Genomic DNA, 12,404 nt, shown 5'->3' on the forward strand with positions numbered 1-12,404 from the left:
ACAGCTGCCTGACCTCCAGACACACACTGCAGGCAGAGCAGAGGATGGAGATTCATTCATATTAATCAGAAACAATCAGAATCAATCATTTACCCCCAGTTTCACAGAAAAGGCTTAAAACCCATTTAATCCCACTGGTCACAAAAGTGACCGTAAAAAAGGTTCTCATTTATAAAGGGTCTCAATTAAATATGTGCAGTTTCACATGTTTAGTGCAAATTGTCACATGACCAGAGCAGTTTACTTCCTGTTTGTACCATGAGATGATGATGGCTGCATCAAAGCTCCAAAACAAAAGGCTAGTAAAGCATGTTAACATAAAGATATGACAAAGATTTTTGGTACACATTATCTTTAAGGTGTCTAGTATTAATATATGAATTCACAATTATTTAGTTTTGTTGAGTGTGGACATAGAACGAGTAAACATGTTGATGGCAACAATAATGACCGGTGGGATAATACTTTTTTTTTTTTGGATCTTAGTATACCTATTCAGTGTTGTTTAAGTTTTTTTTATGTATAATAATAGTAACCATAGAATGTGATGAAACATTTTAAAATGGTTAATAACTGGGCTGAGATATATAAGAATTTTGATGACTGCAGAAATAATTTAATTTCAGTATACATATTATTCCACCGGTCACAATTGTGACCAACCATAAAACACACACATTTCCATAATAAAAAAAAAATTATATATATATATATATATATATTATTATTTCAAGAGGTTACTAATGACACAACATTTTGATATTTTCACGTCAGAGAACATTTTGGGATTAAATGGGTTAAGACTAGTCCCAGACTAAAATGTAATTCTGAGCTGTGTCAACTGAAAGAAATTTGCACAGATTTATCTTAAAATACATTTGTGCTGCTCAGTATTTTTGTGGAAACTGTGATACGTTTTATTTTTCAGGATTCACAGATTAATAGAAAGTTCAAAATAACAGCATTTATTTGGAATAGAAATCTTTTGCAGCATTATAAATGTCTTTACTCCTACTTCTAATCAATTAAATGCATCTTTGCTAAATATAAATATTAATTTTGTTCTTTTTTCTTTTTAAATCTTACTAACCCTATTTCTATTGATGCCGAAAATTCAGATTTGATCACAGGACTAAATTACATTTTACAATATAGAAAAAATTGTTATTTGAAACTGTAATAGTATTTCACAATATTATGATTTGATGAAATAAATGAAGCCTTTGTCAGCAGAAGAGAATTCTTTCAAAAATATTGAACCCCAAACCTTAAATAATAGTGTACAAAAATACAAGAGTTCTGATAGTAATAGGAACGATTAACATTTTATTCAAAAGCACAGACTTGCTCAGAATGGTTCAAGAGATGTAGATGAGACAACATCCAAACAATGGAGAGCTTCAGTGCATTAACAGTTGTGAATTGTTGCATGATCCCCAACATAAACAAATGCATTTACTAAAACCAAACCTTACTGTGTTACAGCGACCGTATGCAAGCATCAGCATCATGTGAGCAGCAGCCAGATTGATCCAGGCTTGTGTTTGACACCGGTAACGTGACATCCATGTGCATGAAAACACACCATGAAAGGCAGAAGCTGTTTGATCTCACAATAAGCTGCAGCACCATGACCGGCCAACAGAGGGTTCACACTCCAGTGCTTTGCCATTACCTCATCTGTTCTCGCACTTACACATCTCACACACATTTGCATTGGCACCTCGGCTTGTTATGGGCCACGAGGTGAGTGTGTGTGGCTTTGTGTGTAAGGTAAGATATAGTTAAACTTTAACTGCCTCCACAAGGCCGCTAACCTTCACGCAAACGAATGCACAACAAGTTGCACAATCATCTGAAACCTCAACTCTCTCCAAACCCAGAGCCTGTGCGTTTGCACAAAAGATTGCATGCGCTGTTGTTATCCAACATCTGAATGGAGATCTGCAGCACCTTCTGACAGCGCGGATCCCTTTGAGCATCAAAACACTGCATCTTAATATAGACACACTCTCCATTTTCTGCTCTCCACACAAACAAAGACGCACCATGAAGATGGAAACCAGGAGATGGCTTGCTTTTTCCCTCCTTCTCACTATCAGTGCATTACATAATGCGTCCTCGCTGCTTCATCTGCGAGAGAGAATGGAGATCCGTGCATTGGTTTACTTCCAGTCGAGTGAGTCGCAGTGATAGTGGAGCCTCTCTCTCTCTCTCTCTCTCTCGTTCTCTCGCTATCTCTTAATATCTCTCTCTCTCTGTCTATTCTTCTATGATCAGTCGCTTCACACATCGACAGCGCTGTCGTTTCGCGTATAAAATCCACATGACTGCGATTGTACTCACTGTTTCAGCACCGCGGACAGCGACGCGCGTCACGTCAGCCGCGTTCATTCACCGAGCCGGTCGCGTCGTGTCGCGTCCATAAAACCGAGCGGCATGTATCTTGACAGGAGCAGGTCTCGGTTGATGATGATGAGGAGGATGATGATGATGATAGTCAGTATCAGCTGAGCCACACACCCACCTTCACCCCGCCCCTCTGCCGCACGCCAGCAACGCCCCCCGAAACGCCGACGGCACTGCGCATGCGCGTAGTATATGTCACACTATTCAGTCAGGCGTTTGTACTACGCGCATGCGTACTGCGTGATCCTCCTGAGGGAGATACAAAATCATAAATAATCATCAGTAAGAATATTTATGTGTTTCCTTAACATATATTGTTTAGGAGATTCAGAATTGTTGTTTCGGTACCCCAAGTCTTCGGGATTCAAAATGACCCTAATAATTAATTGTTGTAGCTATTGTCCAAAACAGAGCTGTAACTGAGGGTGATTCGTTACCGCTAATATTCAGATAAATTAGTGAAAGTGGCAAACATGGGGTTTTCCACACAGTAACTACTAGTTATGTTTCTGAATGAATCAGTAGTTTGGAATGATTAAGTTGTGTAAATGATTCAAATGACTCATGAAATGAGAGACAGTCGCTTGTCGCCGCCTATTGGCGGAACGATGTAATTTGCAGAAAGAGTCGAAGCGGAGTGAACAAACAGCAAAAAGGCTTATCTGTTAATTATGAGTATAAACATAGACGCCTGGCAACGGGTCTGAAATTAACTGGGGCATAGGCCAAATTTGCCCCATGCACAATTAAACTAAATCTATCATGGCTGTAAATAAATTCAAAATGAAATGAAAAGTGTTTATTGTGGCATTAAATTTAGATCTGCTTATATTGCATCGTATTTCTATTTATGCATGTGTACTGCGTTGGACACTTTAATCAAGAGTGTTGGGGGTAACGCATTACAAGTAACGTGAGTTACGTAATCAGATTACTTTACAAGAAAATATCTGAGTTACTTTTACAGATAAGTAACGTCAGTTACTTTTTTCCCATTTATTGATTGAAACCTCTCATGTGCGCATGTTGAGAGAAATCGAGAGTAAGATGTTACTTTGTATAATAAATGTGAACATGCATTAATTCACCTTACTCACAAAAAAACTGATTCAGTATTCCTCAAAATGAATAAAAACACTGAAATGCAACTCAGAAAACGACGCAAACCTGCAATAATTAAATGTTAAATAATACAAATATCCTTTGTGTATTTAATCCCATTTTATTAACCTTTGTTTGCTGCTGACCTTTGATGATCCAATTCAACCATACTAATAAGCAAAAATTACTCAAGTTAAACTAACATTTGTTATTGTTTCTTCTTCTGCGTTAAATTGATTTTCCTTCAACCTTTGGCTTTTGTTGTGAAAGGGCTTTTACATTTGCCAAAAACAAAACTTTTTATATTAAAAACAAACAAGCAAGCACTGCCCAGATTGGAAAAGTAACGCAAAAGTGACGTAATGCATTACTTTCCATAAGTAACGCAATTAGCTACTTTTTTTAGGGAGTAACGCAATATTGTAATGCATTACTTTTAAAAGTAACCTTTCACAAGACTGATAGCCAGTCACATGATTCTGTTGAGCTTATGTATGAAATGGCCAATCAAAAGCGTTCAGATGGGTCATCGCTGAAACGCTGTTTATCGCTGGTTTAATTCTGCACTCTCACAAATACCATAAACAACAAAGTGCAGTATTTAAGAGATTAATTTCACAGTAGACAGTGATTTTAATGGGAGTTTTTGAGAGTATTCTTTGCTCGTAGTTTATAATTTATTCGCTGTTTGAATAACTGTGGAAATGAAAGAGTTATAATTAGTAAGGTACAATGTTTTTTTATTATTAAATTCACGTTAAATACAAAACCCGTTGTATTACACATATTTTATGACATGATGTGCGTAGTTAACAGATTACAGTAACATACACTTTTTAGTAGAGCCCTGCACAGGACTGTTTACTTTTTCTTTTCACTGAATTTTTATCCGACTGCCCGCCACGCTCCCGCGATTTTTGTGTCCACTCTCTCACACTCTCCCAAACTTTCTAATATTGTATCATTTTCGCGCTTTTTTAAATAAGCAGAGTGTTGAAATCACTTTTGAATGAGCGCTCGCGCTTCACTTTGGATTTGGCGATCACCTGCACTGTGTAAAGTATTGTAGCGCACGTTTCCAACTGAATTAATGGCGCTTTTCCACTGCGTGGTACGACTCAGCTCGGCACGGCTCGGTTTGCATTTCCACTGCAGTTTAGTACTGCTTTAGAGTGGGCAGGATTATTCACCTGCCGTTATGGTTGCGCCGCCTCTACTGCCATAACTTTTTCATTCCGCGTCGCTCCATTAACCCTTGTGCATCAATAAAAAAAAATGTACACATAGGTCCATAGTGGACAAAAATGTCCATGTCAAAAAAACGGTCATAAAAATTTGAAACTTGGGAGCACAGAGTTAAGTTTGGTCTCATTTTAAAGAAGACCCATGGCAGATTGTTGAAGTAAAAAAAAGTTTACAGGTTTAAGTTTATGAAAATGATTTATGAACAGTATTTTATATAAAATATATATTTTATGAAACATGTTGTACTCTAAACCTGCTAGAAAATCAAAGCCATAAATCTGAACAAGTTGTGTTCCAAATTTGAGGTTGATATCTCAAAAAATGAGCTTTCAGTAAGATTTAGTTTGGACGCAGTACCAAATTTTCCGCATTAGATGCCAGCAAAACTCTGCTGGTGACACAGTGCTTGGGTTTGTGATTTACAGTAGAGTTTTTCTCTCTCAAATATTACAAGCACACACACACAGACAATTTTTTTTTAATAACACACATACAAACCACACTGACATCCATACCAACACACCTACACAATTATAGTTGCATTATTTATCCAATTGGCTCTATAATACGCAGAAGCAGAAAACAGGAATAAAGCGAGTATTTGCTTTATAGACCCAAACCTGAAAAAATGGCACCATCTGGTAAAAAATAGTAAAAAATTAAATTTTGAAGCCTTGCCAACAGAATAAAAGCCTATTAACAAAAACTGCATCATTTTACAGTTAAACGGCACTGCGATTAAAAATAGCAGTTTTAATGGGTTTCAATGGGGACATTTTCGTCCAAAAGGCACTGAGAAGAAATATTTTTTGTACTTGGTGTAAAATAGATTTATTAAAGGAAATGAGGGTGGAATATTAAAATTCCAATAAAAATACACACCTGAGCCAAAATTTATCCAGTTAGCAGTTTGGTTGTTTAAAAAAAGGTGCACTCATTTATAACAGTTGTGTTCGGTCCTTCGCTGGCTGTGCTGATTTAAATCTAATATTTGTCACAGTGTACAACAATAATTACTGGTTTTGCATTATTGTAAGGGGTAGGTTTAGGTTTGGGGTAGGTGTAGGTGTAGACGTTAATAAAACACAATCTACTAGGTAGAATGTTTTTGTGTTTTAGCTGTATCCCCTCTAGCCTGTCAGGTGCGTTTAAACCACTTTCATTGGCACAAGATGGAGGTGTACCTTCTTTTAATAAATTACACGAAAATATAGCAAGGTTGGTTAACTCTGCATAAAGAAAATTAAGAGCAAAGAATGTGCATCAGGTGTGTTTTGCGTTTCTTAAAATTTAGCCACTTTAAACTGTTGTATAAAAACTTGTTATTAATTGTTATATTACAATCCTGTCATATTTTATTTTTTTGTATTTAAAAACAGCTTGACGAAGTCACTACTTAGTACCTATATTGTGGAATATTGTTGCATCCATCGATTCCGCCATGTTTCTCATTGACACGCCCCCAACTTGTACAGATCGTTTGCTTAAAAAAATCCTGAACAACTCCCCACTGGTGATTACGACTTTGTGCTTGCGTTCATCTGCATTTAGCTCATAAATATGATCTGATCGACATGAATGCACCATCAGTCCCAAAGCAGCCCCTGAGTTGGTTCACCTTTCACCTAAAAAAATACTATAGTAATTTATAGTAAATACTATAGTGTTTTTGAACCATACTATAGTAAAGTACTTGAATTTCTGTGTTGCTGTGGTAATATAGAAATCAATAAAAACAAATGACAATCAATATAAACAAATGACTTTACTCAATACTGTACTAAGTTTTCTACAAATGTAGGGTATATTATACTACAATACACTACAGTTTACTGTAGTAAAAACTAAAGTATACTACAGTATTTATCAGAGTTTATCAGATCACTATAGTTAATACTACAGTATGCTGTAGCATTCATTAACAAAGTGTTGTAAATACTATAATATATACAATATATTACACTTTACTATATATGGTTCAAAAACACTATATTATTTACTATAAATTACTATAGTATTTTTTTCATATTGGTATGAGTATAAATATGTTTTCCAAAGATTGTTTTTGAGAGTTCTCACAATATTTCAGTGTTTTGCAAACATTCTGCTCCTCTAACACCAAGTATACAAAACTTATACAATTAATTAATGCTCCAATGCTTAACATACAGACTCCATTAATCCTTTTTTGGTGGATATAAATGATTGATTATTAATTTTAAAATGTAATACTTTTACAGCAATTTAACACTAAACTCTCTCTGACTTGTATTAATAGAATATTCAATTTTTAAAAGCAGCTGTGATGATGCTATATTTGAATACTGATGTTCGATGAGTCTTGCCATCATTGCATGTATTTAACCATTTACATCCACCTTTACTCTTTGCATTGATGTAAGTGCCTAAAAAGTGTTTGGAGCATAGCTTGTTAGTGTTTTTGTTTATTTGAGGTGAAGTATTGCCATGTAGGTTTAAGTTTTAAATATACACCTTCGATTTTTCATAGAAAAAGTCTTGATTGAATCACAGAAACAGACTGGTTCTCTCCAATCACGCCCATCGGTGTCTGGTCACTTTGCTCTTTTTCCTCCAGGAGAGCAGCATATATATGATCATCATCAGCAGGTTATTTCAGCTCTTGGTCTCCATTCACAAATTCACTGATGACATCACCACGCAGCTGTTACCATGGGAACCGTCTCCATCAAAGAGACGCGTCATGTGACGGGTATACAGCCTGTAAGTGTTAATGTCAGATCATATTAGTCAAATCTCAGTGGCTATTCAGATGACACAAAAAATCAGCTTTTACCAATATAGTGAATGATTATAGGAAAAATTATATTTTAATCATACATTTATGAGCTGGCGAGGCAGTATTGATACAAATCCTTTAGCTAGAGTAATATACGTATTTACCGCGCCCCTCTCTTCCGTGGAGTGAAGAGCAGTACAGATTACTTTACCTGAGAAACTTGCTAACTAGTACATTATTAGGAAAGGCGATTTGCAAAGATTAATAAAAAAAAAAACCTTATACTCACTTCTTATGTAGGTGAGGCTGGATCACGAATGATTCACGTGAACACGGACACATTTAGGCAGAGCGGGATCGGCGCATTCACTTCAAAATGAAAATAACGTTAATCCTCTGCATCTTCAGCGGCTCAGATGTCGGGAGTAAATGACGACTGCTGCATTCATTATTACATCCAACAACAAAACACCTCAATCGCTTAATCAGAGACATCTTGTCTTCCCCTGCTCTCAGTTCACTCAGGGCGGGTCTAAGGTAAAACGGCCTCATCAATTAACTCTCGTGGGAGCAGTCTGTACAGAACTACGTCATTCTGAGAGGAATCTCAGAACAGCTTGATTTGAGAAAGGGGAGATTTTCAAAAAAACACTGGGTGGATTTTTATCATTATAGGATGGATGTGTACACACACTTCCAACACACATTTATGTTCAAACAACTTGAAAAGTGAATTTTGGAGCTTGGTTTGCATTGCCGGCAGTAAGTCAGACCTGCTCCCGGTGCATGTTGGACTCCGGCAGGGCCTTTATCACTGGCTCTGTTCTATATTTTTAGGGACAGAATTAGGCGCAGCCAGGGGCCAGAGGGGGTCTGGTTCGGGGACCACAAGATTTCATCTCTGCTATTTGCAGATGATGTTGTCCGGGCCTGGACCTTCAGCGTGACAGCAGCAATGCGGTCAATGTACCAGTCTGTTGTGGTAAAGAAGGAGTTGAGCCTAAAGGCGAAGCTCTCGATCTACCGGTCAATCTACTTTCACCTATGGTCATAAGCTTTGGGTCATGACCGAAAGTACAAGATCTCGGATACAAGCGGCCGAAATGAGCTTCCGTCACAGGGTGGCAGCCACTGCTCTTCCACATCGAGAGGAACCAGTTGAGGTGGCTCGGATATCTGTTCCGGATGTCTCCTGGACATTTACCTGGGGAGGTATTGCTGGCTTGTCCCACCGGGAGGAGGCCCCGGGGAAGACCCCGGACACGCTGGAGAGGGAAGTCTGGAGTTCCTTGATGAGACTGCTGCCCCCGCAACCCGGGTTCGGATAAGTGGTTGATGATGGATGGATGGATATTATATATCATAATTTATTATCAGGTGGATACCCAAATTAATAAATCATATTATCTGAATCTACCCAATATCTTGTCAAATGAAAAAAAAAAAAAAAAAATACTAATACTATACTTTTACATATTCTGTAGTTATTGAAAAACTGTTGATTAAATTACATTGAACAAAACTGAAAATCAATAAGACTTTTGTCTCCAAATATATATAGTAATTTGAATCATTAAATCTATAACATTTTAAAGAATGAAATATTAGATAAACCTAGCAATCGTTGCGTCATGAATGGGGTGAATTTCTCAGTGCAAACTGAACCTAGGATGTTTCTAAAAGAGGTGGATTAAAAGAAAACCAAATCAAATGTGGCTTTAACCCCATTTTTACCCCAGCATCTGTTTATTAAGGGAACAAATAAATAAATTAGATGCACATCTCTTCGCTGTGTATTTGTGCAGGAACACCACTAGATGTCCTCAGCTGCTTGATCAGTAAAAGACACAGAATTCCTGAACATTAATTAATTTATTCCTTTTATAAAAACACAGTATTTCTAAACAGATTTACAGATTTTTAAAACCTAAAAGAATACAAATCTATCAACAACATTAGACTCAACATCAGTGCACAGTATGTACAGTATGAGAGCTGTGAGCATCAGAGCTCATAGAAGTCCAGATGCGCGCCGGACTGGAAGTCGTTGTCCAGCAGGAGCTTCATGAGTTTGGCTCCGGATTCCTCGCAGGAGAGCAGCTGGCCCTCGGAGAACATGGAGGAGAAGGAGCGCCGCAGCTGCAGATCTCCGGAGAAACGGCGCGCCTGCAGCTGCATGTCTGTGTCCAGAGGACCTGCCATAGAAAATACACTGATCTCATAAACGCTGACTGACTCACTGTAAAAATCACTGTAAAAGCACATGATGCCTGTTATCTATCTGTCTCTCTGTTATCTGTCTGTTATTAGCTGTGTTTTTCCTGGTGTTACATCGCCATTCCCAAACCAAACACCTCTGAGCTAAAATAGTCTTAAAAAGTTAATGAGTTAATATTTTTATATTTTTATAAATGTTAAAATTAGCTGTTTATTTACATTTTCTTTAATTCTGCACTTTTATGATTTAGGTTTTCGTGTTTTATTTTATTATTATTTTATACGTTTTTCCCCAAAAAATATTTTAATTGTTAAATTTTTATATTTGTTGTTTATTTTTTTAAGTGATTTATTTTACAGGTTTATGATTCAATTTCAAGTGTTTTATTTTAATTGTTTTTGTTTTAAAATTATGTTATTTGTTTTGTTATATGATTTAATTTCAAGTAAGTGTTTTATTTTTATTTTTTTTTTATTTAATTTTAAGTGTGTTCATTGTAATTGTTTAATTTTTAGTTTTTTATTTCAAGTTTGTTTTAGTTGTTTTCATTTTAAAATTAGCTATTTTAACTTTACATTTGAATTTATTTTGCTGTTTTTAACTTATTTAATTTTTTATGAGTTAATTTTTAGTAAGTGTTAATTTTAATTGTTTTTATTTTAAAATGATTTATTTAAATTTTACATTTTTATGATTTTATGCGCTCTCTGTCTGCGTGCTCTGTTTCATGTTGGGGCGTGGTGTTCGGAGCCCGGCACTCCTGTCTTGTTCAGGCTCTGTTCTGGTTTTGTGTCGGGGTTCGAACACTCACGCTCCAGGTTTGTTCTCGCTGTGGGAGCGTGCAATTTCGAGTTCGCTCGGGCCGTGCGCTCCTCTGTCCTCTGTGAGTGTGTGTTTGCTTTTTCGTTGTGTTGCACGCAGCTCGTTCATTGGCTGCGTGCTTTCTCTTGTTTTGTCTTGCTCTGTGTTGCACGCAGCTTGTGTTTTTTTTCACTGGCTGCGTGCTTTCATGTTTGTCATGTTTTGTGAACATGCTGCTTATGAGTCTCCTCAATAGCTGCGTGTTCGTGTCCTGTTTTGCACATGGCTAGTGATTTTGTTTTGTGTGAGCACACTTGTCTTGTTTGGTTCGATGTGCTGTGTGCTCTCATGTCAATTGTCTTGACCCCACCCTCCTTGTTTTGTTTCCTGATTATTGGTTAATTTGCTCCACCTGTGCTTACTCGTTACCCTCCTCATTTGCTCCCTTTATAATCTCCTTGTGTTTGCAGTTCTGTGCCGGTTCGTCGTCGATGTTACCCTATGTGAAGTCCTGTCCAGCCTTGTCCAGCCTAGTTCTGCCTTGTCAGTCTGTTTTCCCCTACGGGGCAGTTTTTGTTTGTTTATTTTATCATTAATAAAGCCCTATTTCCTCCTGCAATTGAGTCCTCGCTCTCATCCCTTCACCCACAACTGACAACAATACATTGTATCGGTCAAAATTATAGATTTTTCTTTTATGCCAAAAATCATAAGGATATTAAGTAAAGATCATGTTCCATGAAGATATGTTCCTACAATAAATATATCAAAACTTAATTTTTGATTAGTAATATGCATTGCTAAGAACTTCATTTGAACAACTTTAAAGGTGATTTTCTCAATATTTAGATTTTTTTGCACCCTCAGATTCCAGATTTTCAAATAGTTACAAACCATACATCAATGCAAAGCTTTATTTAGCTTATTTTATTTATTTTATTCAGCTTTCAGATGATGTATACATCTCAATTAAAAAAAAAATACCCTTATGACTGGTTTTGTGATCCAGGGTTGCAATTATTTATTGCAAATAAATGATTTTTAAATTGGTTTTAAATTAATTATTTTAATTTTACATTTCTATGGTTTGATTTTTAGTGTTTTATTTTATTTGTTTATTTTTAAATGATTTATTTAATTTCATATTTTTGTGATTTTATTTTCAGTAAGTCTTTTATTGAAACCCTTCAACAGTCAGAAATAGTGTGACTCTCCTGAATAACGTTGTGTGTGTTAGTGATAGATGCGAGCGATCCTCGGCACTCACCGGGTGCGTAACTGAGCACTCTTACGTCCGGCGCCTCCTCGGCTAACACGCGGAACATCATGTCGCGGGCAGCTTTCCCAGTGCAGTACAGGACCCAGGACGGGAAGGGCTTCAGCGCACACAGAGAGCTGATGTTGACCACCGAACGCCGCAGACCCAGACGGCGAGGGAACGCTTGCAGAACGCCGGCCGTCAGACTCAGCGCTCCACTGACATTCAGGGACAGGTAACGGTTGACCTCGGCCGGATCCGTGAACGTCAGAGCGAGGCGAGACACATCGCCCAGAGACGCTAAAACCAAAGAGGACAAACTATCACTCACCTTCTTCACATTACAGGAGAAACTACTACTTTATTACTCAGGATTTCTGTCTTGTTTTCTAGTGAAAATTTCTAAACATCATTACATCGAGATACATTTACTGGAAAAGCAAAATGACAACAGATATAAAGTCTTGTTTTCTAAAAAAAAGCAAGAAAATGTATGCTTACAACAAGAAAAATATGTGCCAATCTTGTTTTCCTTTTGAATTTAAGTTTATTTTTCTGACCTCATTAGTAGATATTTGTTTTTGTTTTAAGCATAAACTCACTTAATTATTCAG

The 12,404-nt window shown here is 36.9% G+C and overlaps 1 protein-coding gene across 1 annotated transcript in view; it reads right to left on the reverse strand.

Annotated features, from left to right (window-relative positions):
• Positions 1-9,517: 9,517 nt before the first annotated feature.
• sprb (sepiapterin reductase b) overlaps positions 9,518-12,404 on the reverse strand; it is a gene marked incomplete at both ends in the record, with an annotated part of 4,283 nt that continues 1,396 nt past the window's right edge. Inside the window, 2 exons of the mRNA XM_079382536.1 lie at positions 9,518-9,708; positions 11,800-12,090. Of these exons, the coding sequence (XP_079238662.1) occupies positions 9,518-9,708; positions 11,800-12,090 (482 nt within the window). The remainder of the gene's footprint in view (positions 9,709-11,799; positions 12,091-12,404) is intronic.

This window comes from Barbus barbus (genome assembly GCF_936440315.1).
Source record: "Barbus barbus genome assembly, chromosome: 28".
Lineage (NCBI taxonomy): Eukaryota > Metazoa > Chordata > Actinopteri > Cypriniformes > Cyprinidae > Barbus > Barbus barbus.